Source organism: Suillus paluster (assembly GCF_016628075.1).
Source record: "Suillus paluster strain FC165 chromosome Unknown EDB91scaffold_13, whole genome shotgun sequence".
Classification (NCBI taxonomy): Eukaryota; Fungi; Basidiomycota; class Agaricomycetes; order Boletales; family Suillaceae; genus Suillus; species Suillus paluster.
In genome coordinates, this window is record NW_024537573.1 from 435648 (window position 1) to 449580 (window position 13933).

At 49.4% G+C, this 13933-nt stretch overlaps 5 protein-coding genes across 5 annotated transcripts; 1 reads left to right on the forward strand and 4 right to left on the reverse strand.

The window, feature by feature from the left end:
* Window positions 1–732: 732 nt before the first annotated feature.
* EDB91DRAFT_1119806 (SRF-TF-domain-containing protein) lies at window positions 733–2752 on the reverse strand. The gene is made up of 3 exons (XM_041318161.1): window positions 2092–2752; window positions 2013–2026; window positions 733–1966 (listed from the first exon to the last, which is right to left on the reverse strand). Exons 1-3 carry the CDS (start codon window positions 2540–2542, stop codon window positions 1112–1114), a joined length of 1320 nt encoding a protein of 439 aa, XP_041179666.1. The 5' UTR covers window positions 2543–2752; the 3' UTR covers window positions 733–1111.
* A 723-nt stretch (window positions 2753–3475) lies between these two features.
* EDB91DRAFT_1119873 (uncharacterized protein) lies at window positions 3476–7365 on the reverse strand. The gene is made up of 7 exons (XM_041318162.1): window positions 6658–7365; window positions 5131–6599; window positions 4864–5074; window positions 4561–4677; window positions 4307–4360; window positions 4001–4199; window positions 3476–3914 (listed from the first exon to the last, which is right to left on the reverse strand). Exons 1-7 carry the CDS (start codon window positions 7253–7255, stop codon window positions 3626–3628), a joined length of 2937 nt encoding a protein of 978 aa, XP_041179667.1. The 5' UTR covers window positions 7256–7365; the 3' UTR covers window positions 3476–3625.
* Window positions 7366–7715: 350 nt separating this feature from the next.
* EDB91DRAFT_135135 (uncharacterized protein) lies at window positions 7716–9172 on the forward strand. The gene is made up of 3 exons (XM_041326127.1): window positions 7716–7961; window positions 8009–8090; window positions 8141–9172. Exons 1-3 carry the CDS (start codon window positions 7801–7803, stop codon window positions 8822–8824), a joined length of 927 nt encoding a protein of 308 aa, XP_041179668.1. The 5' UTR covers window positions 7716–7800; the 3' UTR covers window positions 8825–9172.
* On the reverse strand, window positions 8953–10968 carry EDB91DRAFT_135099 (uncharacterized protein). Its single transcript, XM_041326106.1, has 6 exons — window positions 10681–10968; window positions 10245–10630; window positions 10119–10195; window positions 9629–10066; window positions 9181–9564; window positions 8953–9128 (listed from the first exon to the last, which is right to left on the reverse strand). The coding sequence occupies exons 1-6, from the start codon at window positions 10770–10772 to the stop codon at window positions 9081–9083; spliced, it is 1425 nt and encodes a 474-aa protein (XP_041179669.1). The 5' UTR covers window positions 10773–10968; the 3' UTR covers window positions 8953–9080.
* Window position 10969: 1 nt separating this feature from the next.
* Window positions 10970–13879, reverse strand: EDB91DRAFT_135120 (EF hand associated-domain-containing protein). Its single transcript, XM_041326119.1, has 15 exons — window positions 13735–13879; window positions 13625–13683; window positions 13491–13572; window positions 13291–13433; window positions 13142–13243; window positions 12973–13092; window positions 12825–12926; window positions 12542–12771; window positions 12411–12495; window positions 12213–12361; window positions 11855–12152; window positions 11670–11801; window positions 11546–11617; window positions 11375–11499; window positions 10970–11319 (listed from the first exon to the last, which is right to left on the reverse strand). Exons 1-15 carry the CDS (start codon window positions 13769–13771, stop codon window positions 11115–11117), a joined length of 1941 nt encoding a protein of 646 aa, XP_041179670.1. The 5' UTR covers window positions 13772–13879; the 3' UTR covers window positions 10970–11114.
* Window positions 13880–13933: the final 54 nt, after the last annotated feature.

The window sequence follows — 13933 nt, forward strand, 5'->3', positions numbered from 1 at the left end:
TCAAGATCGGATAGGTGTATATGATCATCGTATAGCCGATCAATGACACTGAGTGGAGGGATATGTGATTTGGCAACACTGCGGGCCTGCGGCAGGTCCAAGGTCAGCTCCTGGAATTCAATGAGTGAGATTTCGAACTCCTGTATAATTACAACTATGAATGCACATAGAATCTTAATCTCAGTACTCACCAGTGAATAGACTTGATATTCAGAACCATCCCGATGAATTGGACCCGTTGCCGTCGCTAATGAAGATCGTGAAGGGCGGAGTCACAGTAACGTGCAAACACCACAAAAACGAAGAATGTTGGAGTCCGTCAATCAACGCGAGTCGGCTACCTCGGAACGTTGACCATGTCAATCTCAACTTCCATTCCTGAAAAGAATCGACGCCACGATGATGATCTCGCAGTCAAACAAAACACCACGGGACAAGAACGGATCCGTCCACGGAGGGCTGCATCATCGCGACCTCGGAACATTAAACTTGGCGGTCAATCACCCACTTCCATTCTTGTCAGGAATGGACTCCGCGACGACCTCGTCCTAAAACCGCTCATCCAAGAGGGTCGATCGAAGCAAGAAAGGAAAGGAAAGAAATGATCGCGTGCGACAATGAGTCTCGACATAAAAGTACATGCCGCACCCGTTTCGTCGTACATGTTTGAAGCGAGGCTAATGTTCAAGTTTGGATTCGAAGCCGCGGGTTTTTTTCTCATCGACGCGCCGATGACATGAAAATCACTTCCTTTGTTGAATGATACCTGGTAGCACAGATGCAGTCGTGTATGAATGGAAACGAGTACTAAGCACAAACTTTTGACGCCGTCATAGCAAACCACATGATAACATCCAAAATACTGAATGAGAATTGACAAAGAAATATGGATAAGACGAAACGGTGGGAATGACAGACGAATTGATCAATTATTTGTACAAATTCAGCCGAGACAGCTCGAGTAAGTAACAGCAGGGAAGCTGAGACGAAGAAGCAGAAGCCCGAAGCACGTAGAGAGAAAGGGAAAAAGCATAAAACAACCCAGTTTGGACGGACAAGAAAGCTTATCATGCACGATCAGAGTCAGCACGCGTCATTATTCGTATCTTCATCATCTTCTGCCGTAATGACCACCCTGACTGACGGGCGGGGGCGGGGCCCAATGCGAGTGCTGCGCGGCAGCAGCAGCTAGACCACCCAACGGTTGACCACCTTGGCCACCAGGGCCTCCAGGACCAGGGTATGAGTAAGCACCTGGAGGAGGCAAGCCCATGTGGCCGCCGTACATGCCAGGGTCAGTTGGGCTTCCACCATGACCGCCCCCAGGCGCATGATGACCATGATGTTGAGCATGAGCGTATCCTCCAGTTGGCGACGTTCCATACTGAGGGGACTGAGGCACTTGGGAGTGTTGCTGCTGGGGACTCGTCGGAGAGCCAAGAGATATTTGTGGTGGGGGCGGTGCCTGAGGTGCCTGCTGGTGCTGGGATGCAGCTGGAATGGAAAGGGGAGGAGGGATAGTACTATTAGGGGTCTGTGGGGATCCTGGTCCACCGCGAGGCCCAGAGCCAGTTGTGGATGGACGCCGACGACGCTTGTCCCCAGCCGCGGCTGCGCGATTACCGCGAGCGGCCTCTTCGTCACCTTCATCGTCACCGTCTTCCTTCGTAGCGCTCTGAGGGCCACCTACAGGACCGCCTGGAATAGCAAGCCCTCCTGGAAGATTAGTGCTTCCAGGACCGGGCAAAGACATGGGTCCTGATGCACGACCTATAGGGGCACCAACTGGCATTGCAGAGGGAAGCGAGCCGTGTGGAGCATTTAGACATGCTTGAATGAGATTTTTGCCCTCTGGTTGAGTGACAAGGGGTTGAAGCTTGGATGTGGTGAAAGTGTATACAAGACCTGTTTCTGAAACGACAAGGAGAAGGACCTGAGTACCTGTGAGGGTAGAGAGTTCATAGGCCTAAGTTCGGTTAGATAAGCGGGAGGGTATATATGATGAAATATACCTTTTTCATGATGCCTGCGAAAGTGGACGAACGTATTGAGTGAAAAGTACACAGAGGGTAAAGGAAGTCGATCGCGTACCAGCTTTCCTTTTGGAGAATGTTATGTGACGTCTCGATTTATCTTGAATAAATTCGATCTTAATCTTTCGCCTTCCTGCCTTCTTGTCAGACTTTGGTTTCTCCTCTTCATCGTCGTCATCACCACCGCTCTCTGCAGCGTCCTGATCGTGAATGAAACCATCTTCTGGTACACCTGGTTGTTGAACTGGTTGAGGTAGATGTTGTTGGTGAGGTTGTTGTTGATTACCAGGTTGTGGCGGTTGCTGTGAAGGATCCGCAATGACAGGATTTGCCAAATTGAGGTCCGTGCGTTGGCGCTTACGCATTGTTGGAGATGATGAAGAGGCGGGGTCGTCTTGAATACTCTGACCGGAAAGGGAAGGTTGTTGGCTGTGATGAGCCGCGGCGTTGGAATAAGGATAAGATGGAGAGTTAGTTGTTGTTGAAGTAGGTTGACGGCGATAGGCCATATGACCTTCTAACAACGAGTTGAAAAGGGACGCGTATAAGAAAAGAAAAGAAAAAGATTTTATGAGTTGAACGATGAACGCGACGTTGGAATGATATGCTGAGTGCGGACGACGTCCTTAAAAGGAATCGCTGAAGTTGGAAGGAGGTGGAAAAGGGAGGGAGTTGTCTGGCGTGTACTTGTCTCAGTCTGGACGATCAAAAAAAGACTGTCATTGTTTTCTTTTATTTGGTCATAATCGGAGTATCAGATGCCCGCTTCAGGAACATACCGGTAATCCCCGCCGACTTTACTTGCTTCCGCAGTTATCAATTTCTCACGATACCCGCTTCGCTATGACTATCCCTTTTTTAGAAATAATTACCTCGTGGCAATAACCTCGTGTCATTATTTTCATTCTCCGCATCGGACCATATCAACCAAAAACAGTTTCAATTTCCAAACAGATAAACTTGAATACAAAATATCATCAAGTCCAGTATCACGCAATCCACCATCAAATCATCCATACAGAAGCCTACCATGCTCCTGTGGCGCTTAGCGCTCTTGTCCTTTGCCCTAAACGATTTTGACATTCGAAGATCTGGACTTTGGTCTCTTTAGTTTCTCGGTCTTCATCATCATTATGTCGGGCCCGGGCCGCTTTCGTCGAAAACGTGTCACGACTCTGTTGGTGGACCGACCGGAATGCCAAGTCCTGATAAAGCGCTTGTGACGCGCTCTTCAATGTTTCTCGCGCTGCTACCGAGCCGGACCCGTTCAAGGGCAATTTCGATAGCTCGTACGTCGCACCGACTATGCCATGGTTGTGGCAATATCCCGTGCACGTACGCCGCTACGTCTGCGTCTGCGTTCCATGAGTAAATACAAGATAGCCCATCGAAAACGAATAATACATCAGTCAGCCCAAATAAAAGACATAAAGAATACGTACCACTCGGTTCGCTCTCGAGTCGGCTCAGATGCAGATCGTTACAGTCTTTGTCGCGACAAACACCTCCACCAGGCACTTCGTACTGACATACCCGAAGACCTGAATCGCTAGCACTGAGTTGTCCAAGGGCGCGCTGCAATGTCGCAAGCTTCAAAGGCTTGAGATCTGGAACAAAAACAGTGGAACATGAATGAGATAATGATGGTGCACAGTAGATAAGCGAAGTGGGTGGTGATGGTGATGATAAATTAAGTGCATAGCTAGCACTCCCTCGCGATGTCGATCTGGATGAATGAGTGGCAATTCGCCGAGGATCTTGAGAAGAATCGGCATCAAGACCCGTTGCACGTAATTGGGATAGAAGTAGAGGGTAGGTCGAGAATGGCGAATCATAAGACGGAAAGCTCGTTTGAGAATCTTGCAATTCCTTCTTCGGGACCTGGCATGCCACGCCACCCCCGACGTCAGCATAGATAGGCCTAAATAGGCCATGCAGCCTCAATGATCGAACAGATAGAGACGCACCTCTGACGACGATGATACATCAAACACGCCAGCAGTTTGATGAAACGTTGCGCTTGAAGATACCTAGATCCGATCCCAGAAATCACAAATGGAGAAAAGAAACAAAGAATAAAAGTCAGGACATAAAACACGGTTAAATGAAACGGGAGAAAGGTCCTTGCCCATTTTTCGGAACGTGCTTCCTCTGTCATCGTCAGCTCTGGAAAAGTCAAAAAGGTATTAATGTAACAAACAGGCGGGAACGATGAGGTCAGCGCGACCGCGGAGAAGTGAGGACATGCTTAACAAAGGTAATGAAGTACGAACCTTGGTCTTCGTCGACGGTGCCATCATTAGTGAGTGGCTCGAATCCTGCACCCCCTGAGTACACACAAGCAGTAATGGCGGGGATCGAAATGAAAAGAATGACCGGGAAAGGAAAGGGAGTGAACGGTAGAGATCAAGACAAAATGAAGTATAAAATGCAAAAGGAAGGAATACAAGAATCGAGACCCAGAGGGGGGGACAAACAAAGAGATAATATCAGCCGGATGTCGGACTGGTGAAGAACCTGGAAGAACCCATGGTGTGCTTTGCTGAGGTTATTTCGCTGCTGGTGTCTCCAGAAGCAGCTTCCTCAGCGGAAATGACCATTGAATTATCGGCGCTTTGCTGGGCTGCGGTCGGTTCAGAGTCATCTGGAGACCCACATGAGCATCGATAGACCGATCATTGAGAAAAGGGCAGGGAATGGAAATTAAGGGCAGACGCAGGCCATACTCAGACAATCGCAGTTGAAATGCAATGCGATGAAATCGATGCCACGCCATGACAACGTTACACGAAGACAACACAGGCGGGGAGCGATGAGGAAAAAAGCGAACCTTGCGCATCTCCCATAACCGCATCTTCAGCATTTTCAGACTGCGCACTCCCAACGCGGCCATTATGAAGGGGTAGAGCGGTGTCCTCGTGATTGATGGCCGCTCCGGGATCGCTTTCTGACCTAACTGTGCTCGCTGAAGGTGCAGCAATATCGGCTATGGAAGACCCTGCGGCTGCAGGTTGAATTGTCGGAGTCCCTTTGCCCGACATCTGAGAGTTTGGTAAATCATCTTACGAAGGCAAACACAGCACAAGGGGGAACCCACAGCGGCAAGCTTTTTCTGCCGGAGCTCTTCTCTCTGAGCAATCATTTGACGCATCCTTTTGATCTCCTCCTCTTTCTCAGCAAGAGCAGCAGGCGACATACCCAAAGAGGCGTTGGCGTTGGTTAAATGCAGATTTGGGGGAGTCGAGCGCCCTTCGCCGTTAGCAAAACTATAGGATGATATTGGCGTTCCACTGCCACCAAAACGTGCAGCACGCGCGAAGATCATCATCGGTGAATGCGATGATGGACCGTCATAAAAAGCAGTATCACCAGTCCCATCGCCATCTCCATCATCTTCGCTGTCGCTGAGTTCGATGACACATCGTCGCATGCCACTCACTCCCGCAAAACTCCCTGTGTTCCGTCGAATTAAATTAGGGTGCGTGTAGCCATTACTTGAATACCCGTTGCCGGAAGCAAATCTGGAAGTACCAGAACCATGGTCAAAGTCAACGAAGTCGGCAGCGACCGGTCGCTTGGTACCCCTCCGTTGCAGGCCATTGGTGTCATAACCTGGAGTGGTAGATGTGAAACTTGGAGTGGTAGAGTTGGAAGGTGCCGAGTAATCAGCCAGAGCTGACGTGGTGGATGAGGATGCTCCAGAATACGTATCTGAGGACTGAGTAGTGGAATTACCGGACGAAGGTGGAGCATCAGTTGCCGGCGAAATAGCGCCAGACGTTTCTGAATCAGCAGAATGGAAGGGAGTTTGGTCAGATGGCTCCGCAGAAGTGGCTGATTGTGGAGTAACAAGAGCAGGGAAGGTCTGGTCAACGTCCATGATTTCAGGACTGGAGTATCGCGCCGGGCGCGAGGATGCTGAATTGCTACCGCTATCTGCGATTTCGTTATCCACAGCAGGAATGCTCTTTAAAAAATCTTCGACAATCTCAGTTGGAGCAACATAAGGCATTTCAACGTCCCTGTCTCTGACCGAAGATGAACTGCCAGGGGAATCAGACGGTTTGGCTTTGCGAGAAGCAAATACAGCTTTTCGAGCAAGTAACTCTTGTCGCCGTTGCTGCTCGATCATGTGAAGGGATGACGGCGAGTCAGCTGCCGACGGGGACGTTGGCTCCATTTTCACATCAGTGGGCTCACCCACTGGCGGTATACGGAGGCCGAGACGAGCAGCGAGTCTGATACGCGGGCGATCAGAAGCAGCCGTAACAACTGGGCTAGTGAACTCTTTGTGGGAAGGGATTGTCGGGGGTGGAGGCATCGTAGATGGGGTGGAGCGAATTGATTGCGAAGGTGACGCGGGAATGGACGACAACATTTCAGGTGTAGGGTATGGAATAAGACCGTTGGTATCCAAATTAGATGGCATCCGCAAGTTGAGTTCGGTAAAAACGTAGAACACGACGTGACGACTAAGGCCACAGTCAACAAGGTACTCGGGGGGAACACCCCAACCAAGTAGATCCAAGACGATGTCTTTGGCGGTATTATATTGATCCTCGGACACTATCGCAACAGTACAAAAATGATCAGTTAACGTCATCAATGAAAAACCAATACGAACTGGCCAGCCCTGGCCTGACATGATCTGGGTCAAGTCTATACGTGGATGTTTCGAGGAAAAAAGGTTGCGAGAAAGTTGGTGGTGGTGGCTGGAAGGTTTCTGATTCGAAAGCGGATTTTGAGGACGCAAAGGGAGAATCGAGGTGAGGTGAATGCCGATTCCTGGCATTTGACTCGAGCACTGGAGAGGTAGGAACGAGTTTGGAATCCTTCGAGGATGTTTCGAGCCTCCGGAATTTTGGAGGCGGCGAGGTAGGCCTTGCTGGTGGAGGGGCGGCTTCTTCCGTATCGCTGATTTCACCTTCCTCTCGGATCTGACCATCTTCAATTTCTGGTATCGGAGTATGAGCCTCTTCTGATGTCGATAGAGCCTTTATCTGTGTCGCGGGAAAATTTGCAGAAGGCTCTGATGGTGTAGCAGTCTCTTCTTGACCGTAATCTAAGTGCACAGTCTGGTCGACCTGGGGGCGTTGGGGCACTGTTGGCGGTTGCTCGGCAGCTACTTTGCGGCGCTTTCTTGAAAGCAAAGCGGCTGCTCGCAAAGACTGGGCGGGATCAACTGAGTCAGGATCCTGTGGTTGTTGATTGTCGATATCCATAATAGCGCGAATTAGACCTATTACTAGAAAGCCAGCGATTTCCTGTTTGCTGATTGCAGTAGAAGAAAGTTCAAGAAGAGGTGCAAGCGTAATAATGATGGGAACGTAGTAGGCGCGAGGGGATTAAGCCACAACTTTCGGTGGCGCGGTCTTTTGCTCACGTCAGCAACAAACGCACGGACCGCTTTGAAACTCTCTACTTTCTCCTGGAACCAGACTGAAACAACTATCCTATCAAATGCCCCAGCTCAACATGGATTTGAAGGTTGAAATCAGTGTCGATTATGCATTTTTGCACCGTGACTTATATTACGTTACTCTAAGAGGTGTAAATCATCTCCAGGACCTAGGTGTCGCGCTAGGCCCCAAGCCTAACATAGAGCTATCCTGATCAAGTACTTACTAATAACTGGTTAGAACCTTCAAGCTTTAAGTTGGGCACTGCGTCCAACATGCCTAGCAAATATGAAATGATGCGCGAGCCCGGGGTATGGGGTTAGGGTTATGCCGACATTAATATTATTATTTTCGCCAGTCCTTGCTTCATGCCTCTCGACGGACACAGTTACCTGACCTCATACGGATGGTCAGGCAAAGGCACGGGCCTTCGCACGGGCGCGATTGACAGGCCCCTCGCGATCCCCCCAAAACGAAACCTCGCCGGCGTAGGCAAGGACCGCGACGAAGCGTTCCCCTTCTGGGATCAGTGCGTTCTCTCCCACCTAAATTCTCTAATACCTCATCCATTCAAAGTTTATATTCAGCTGCTACAAAAGCTATTACAATCAAAATAGCGGATGATGATGATGATGACGAGGACGAAGATAAAAACGAGGTCTGAACTTGCGTTCCGTACGGCTGATCACCCGCTTACTATATGATTAGGATTCGTCAGGGTCTACGACCCTCCAACTAAAACGAACCACGACGGGCATCATCTCAAATAGAAGACCATCGTCGGGTACACCTGCATCCGGAACATCTACCCCAGACTCAGACGCTTACCCACGCGCCTCTATAATTGCCATTGCAAAACGTGAAGCTGCAAGGAAGGGCTTATACTCTCGATTTTTCCGCGGACCAATATTGGGACCTGATGATCCTAGTAATCTGTCGTCATCCTCCGCGTCGTCCCCCATGCATTCTGCCGATCCTACCCCCGAAAGAGATATCGCTCCTCAGACTGTCGCCCCAAGCGAAAAGGAAAGTACAAAGCGGAAATCATCTGAGCTTCTCGAGACTCGAGAGCAGCGGAGAGAAAGAAACCGACTAAAAAGGGAGAAGAAGGAAAAGAAAGCAGCAAAAGCTGAGAAAGAAAAGAATGCACTACGTAACCTTGAGTCCAAGGACGATCGCAGGGCGCGCAAGGAAGCCAAAAGGGCTTTGAAGGCACTGGAGAAACAATCATCCGATAACGCGGAACTTCGGAAACCACCAGGAGATGTCGATCAGTCTCGATCAATACAACATGAGAGAACCGTAGATCCTTCTCCTGAGGTTGACGCTGGGGACGACATAGATCTACAGAAGTCGAAGAAGAGGAAAAAGAGGAAAAAGAAGGATTCATAATTCTCCATCTCGTCTTGTCACCAAATATTATCGCATATCTATACCATTACATTGACATTCGAGTAATTCTCGAGTACATTTATCAAACGCACCCCGGTAATGATGGATGATACAAACCAAACTGCTACATAGTGATTGCGATTTATGTGCAACTATTCTACATGATCCATCATCGTGATATATTGACAAAACGGAAGCTAATCACAATCGTGCTGCAGAACAACAAAAATCAAGATGAAATGAATGTACGAGGGCATCAACCTCGCGCGCTCCGCCATGCGCTTTGCATAGCAATGCGCCGGGCCTGTGTTGCACAGTGATCAACATAAGATCGGAGGGCAGTAAGCGGGACCTACCTGATCAAGCGAGATGGAATCTTCCCTGAGTTCCACCCGCTGCCTACCGTCATCATCATCCTCATCATCCTCATCGACCAACACTCTACCAGCATTCCTTATACCACCGAACGCAGCCTTGCCACCCGCCAACGAAAAAGGTGTCGATGCAACGGCCGTACCAAACACGCTAGCATTCTTCGGTGCGCCGAAGGCAGCAAAGTCCGTCACGACTTTACGAGGAGGGGACGCTGGCGCTGCAGATGGGCTGGTGCTCGGCGTCATAGAAGAATAAGACTTTTCTGCTCGAGAAGGCGTATGAGGCGAATATGGATACGAGTACAAACTCCGGTTCGCGGTCTGTCGTGCGATGAGATACTTTTCCGTGAAACGCGTGCCTTGCACCTTTAACAATGACAGTCGATCGTTAGCTCGTGGAAGATGTTAGAAACGTCGAGGTACAACGCACCCTCTTCAACTGTGATTTCGCTTCATGCAGCGATGCAGCGTGAGTGAAGACCGAGACGTTATGCATTGCTTCAGGAGACTCCTTGTAGATGCTTTCGATAACCACTTTCTTGGTGCTTTCATTCCGGAGGAGTAGCTTCTCGTGCAATTCACGAGCGACATCATCGACGCTTTCATTGTTCCCTAGAATTCGCTGTGCGACGGCATGCCCCACCTCTCGGACAAGGCGCTCCATATCGAGGTTTTCCAACACACTGCCTACGATCGCGTGCGAGAGGAGATCAGCAGTCGTAAGTGGGAGCATGAGCCCAGAAGTGATGGTTGTAATTGCTTGGTAGAAATCTGTTGCATACTGAAACATTTCTAAGTACTTGTCACAAACGAGCGACGACGACCCTACCGAGTAACCACTGAGCGCCGGTTCGCATGCAACGAAGAACTGGGTAACCGGTTATCTAGATCCTTGGGCGTTGGACAGAAATGAAACATACCAGCGTGATGCCCCGACTAGCCATTTCGCGAACGAGTTGTAAGGGATCATGTCCGTCTGGAGAGCCCTCGTCGAATCCTGCAAAGGATTAAGTATATCGCTCGAATAGCCCGATCAGTATACTCACCATCCCCATACTCTCCTATTCCATGCGGCGGAGCATCAGCAATCAGGACGACCATCTTACTCGCATGCTCTCTCCAGTCCATATGGAGCGCTTCTGCGAGCGCAGCAGTCACTGCCTCCGGTCCGTCACCACCCCCAGAAGCATAAAGCCCCGCTAGGTCCCGATGTACCTTGCTGATATCAGATGAAAACCCAAAGTTCTTGACAACATATGTATGATCCTGTGGTGGATGGTCGCGGAACGCAACAAGGCCGACGCGCAAATCTTCTTGGGATTGCAGTTTCCCCGACTCAAAAATATGTGCACAAATCTCTTCGATGTTCTTCGTTGCGGAGGAGATGTAGCTTCCTTGGCTCCCCGTACAGTCTTGCACAAACACCAAGTCGCTGTGCACGGGTGAACATGACCGCTGGTATAGAGTCGCACAGGCACGTACAGCATCTTTCTTCCGTCATAGTACTCTTGACGATGATGATATTGGGGTGTCGGCTGCGTGGCGTTGGCATCAAAATCCATATCTTCATCCATGGTGACTCCGTATTGTTGGTTCAAACACCAGGGTTCCTGGGAATATCGATGGATGCTTGTTCAGTCTTCGTTACCTGAGAGGCGGTGGAAAGAGCTGTTGAGGATCCAAGCTGGTAAATATAGTCAACGTTTAGTCCTTCTGGAGAGAGGGCTTCTTGTGCGTAGTCCCAGGCGGCATCCTGCAGGCATCTCGGATCTGACCAATCGGACACCGGATCTTGTATGTTATATAACTAACCCAACGCCCAGGATACAAATCTAGAACTCTCAGACCCATTTACATGAGCTCAACAAGTAGTAACTCTATAGAGTAATAAATATATATGCAATATGCGAAGATAATCAAGGATCCCGTCTACCCAACAGCCATGTAGCCCAAGGTGTTGTCCAACTAGGAAGGATCGCGCCTCCTGGTCGCAAAAGACTCCGGTAGATCATCACGAGACCCGCACTGACACCTCCCAGTAACGCAGTAAATGCCACGTAAACACGTAGCCGCTTTGAGGCGGTCATCGCACGATCAACCCCTCCGGGTATTGCCGCGTGACTAAAAGAAGGAGGTCAGCCGACCTTCCAAATACAAAAGTGCAGGGACGGCTCACGGGTTCATGGCAATGCTGCATATTGCGTGGAATACGTCTGCGGTCTGTCCTGTCTGAACGCTCACGGAAACAGGAACCTGAAGGCCGAGTCGTCTGCAGTATACGTCGGGCTGAACTTCATGTCTCTGCGATGATGTCAGGAAGGGACTGGCTTTGGCGAAATTTCCGTACCTGTTGTGCAAGATCCAAGTCTGACTTCGTTGCAACGAATAGGGTCGGGATATGATCGAGGATGTATTGTTGCTATAATCCAATTTTGAGTTAGCGCACACGTTCGAGGGTCGAAATGACTCACCCGCAGATTACTGATGTAAGAGAACGAGTTTGTATCACTGGAGTCATGCACGTATACTATGACGTCGGCAAGATCCGTCTTCTTTGACGCACGAAGCGTTTCAGCTTCATATTTAGAACCAAATTCCTGAAGCTACAGCCAACCGCTGTCAATCACCAACATTCAAAACGCTGTTGAGACCTTACCACGAGGTACTTTTCTGACCCGTCAATATCCACCGCGTTAACTACGCTCACCATCTTACTAGTTGGCTCGTAGGCCTCGCGGAATGGCTTCCCAGCGAATGACCGCAGTAAAGACGTCTTGCCTGAACCAGCCGCACCACAGACATAACATAGAAATACGTTGCGGGTAACTTTGCCTTTCCGACGGTCGATTTTGCGAGGACGTGTCGTTAGCAGCGCGGAGGTACGCTGTTCATCAGGGTATCCAAGATAGGCAAGATATGCGAGGGTGGTTTTGTGATCTAGAAGAGTAGTCATACTGGCACGTGGAATATGTGCATGAGCAGGGCTCTCGACTGCGAGTAACTCAAATACAGACCTCCATTGAGCGAGCCAGCCTTGCAGAGTAACGGCACCTTTATCGTCTACGAGGGTCGTGTCCGGGAATTTTTGATTTGCCCATGGATTCCCTGGGGACGTACTAAACAGTTCTTCCAGTTCTGTGCTGTTGAGTGCACCGTCTTGATCCTAAAGATATTGGTGAGCGTGACATAAAGGTAGGTTTCGGTGTCCAAACCTTGTCGAAGGTTTCAAAGATATCGGTGAAGAACTGATATCCTTGGGGGCTCAGTTCAACAGAACAGTCATAGGGCACATCGAATCTGGAAGGCGGATCAATTTTGGAACTCATAAAACTAAACCGCGTACTTTGGGAGTAGGAACGCCTCAGTGAGTCGCAGGTCTTCTGCATAACCAAATTTGCGGAGAACAGTCCACGTTGTCTCCAGCCTTCCGCGTTGAATGAATATTGTATGCAGGTACAAAAACCCAGCCTCAGTCAACCCATTATCTCGCACGCCTCCCTCCGCGTGTTCGCGGACCATATCCTTGATGCCCTCAAGTTCCTGCAATTGTAATGGCGCGTCAAAGCATTTTCGCTACCCGCTTACGTGTTTAGCGCTTTTAGATGCCAGACGGTGAAAAGACGTACTTGAAATTCATTCAGCTCTGCGCCATCCAAAACACCGTCCTTGTTTGCATCGCAGAGCTTGAATATTCGTCTCAAGGCGCTTACACAAGCGGGTTTCAAGACCTGGAGGGCTTTAGTAGATAACATATCACGAGCTGTCGGTGCGTACATGTTCCCTGGAGTCATATAGAGGAGCAGTTGGATGTAGAACCGCTTTCTGAGCAAAGTAGAACACCTCAGAAACGTTCAGCGGCAGCTGAGCCGAGCATTCAACGCATGTCTCGACTTCCTGGGTGACATGATTTAGTTTTAAGGATATTGCACGAAATTAGACATGCCTTGAACTCATTCATGATAGGTATGATCTCTTCCTCTAGTGCTTCATTAGTGACCTCGCCGCCTCTTAGGTCAATCTTGTTTCCGACGAGGATCACGGGTACCTGAATATAGTGTTAGACTGTGGGGAGAAAGCTAAGACAAAACAAACGTTGACGCCTAGCTGACGAAATAAGGGAAGCCAATACGTAGGTATTCGATCAAATGAGTGAGGGTTGTCGATTGAATATACTACGCAAATGACATGCGCTTTGCGCACTTCCGATTCGAGATGTTGCCGATCTTGTGGGCCAGCTTGTATCATAAATTGAGAATTCGGACGCGACTGGATCATAAGACTGTGAGACATACCGCCTGAATCGACAATATAAGTGGTCACGTTCTCTGGAGTCACCTCTGGTGGTATGGTGACCTCCGGAACGACATGTTGAACCTAGCGATGAGGTCATCAGTAATGCAAGTACGTGTGGATGAGGGTAGCATACATGGGCAACAAAAGCTTCCTTGATGAGAGAAGTGACTATGGTACTTTTACCAACGCCCTCTGCGAAGACAACATCAGGACACGCGGTGAATAGTGGGTATAACAACGCACCGTCTCCTACCAGCAAAATGCGAACATCCCTCCTCATGACCCTGTCGAAAGACGACGTGATAAACCTCGGCTCTGCTTCTAGGAGTTTAAGAGACTTCGACGAAGAACGTGGACTTGAAGACTTGTCACTGCTGGTGTAGAGTCCCTGTTTGGTAGACCTTGTCTCGGCATGGATCGGCAGGAATTCTTATATAATCCA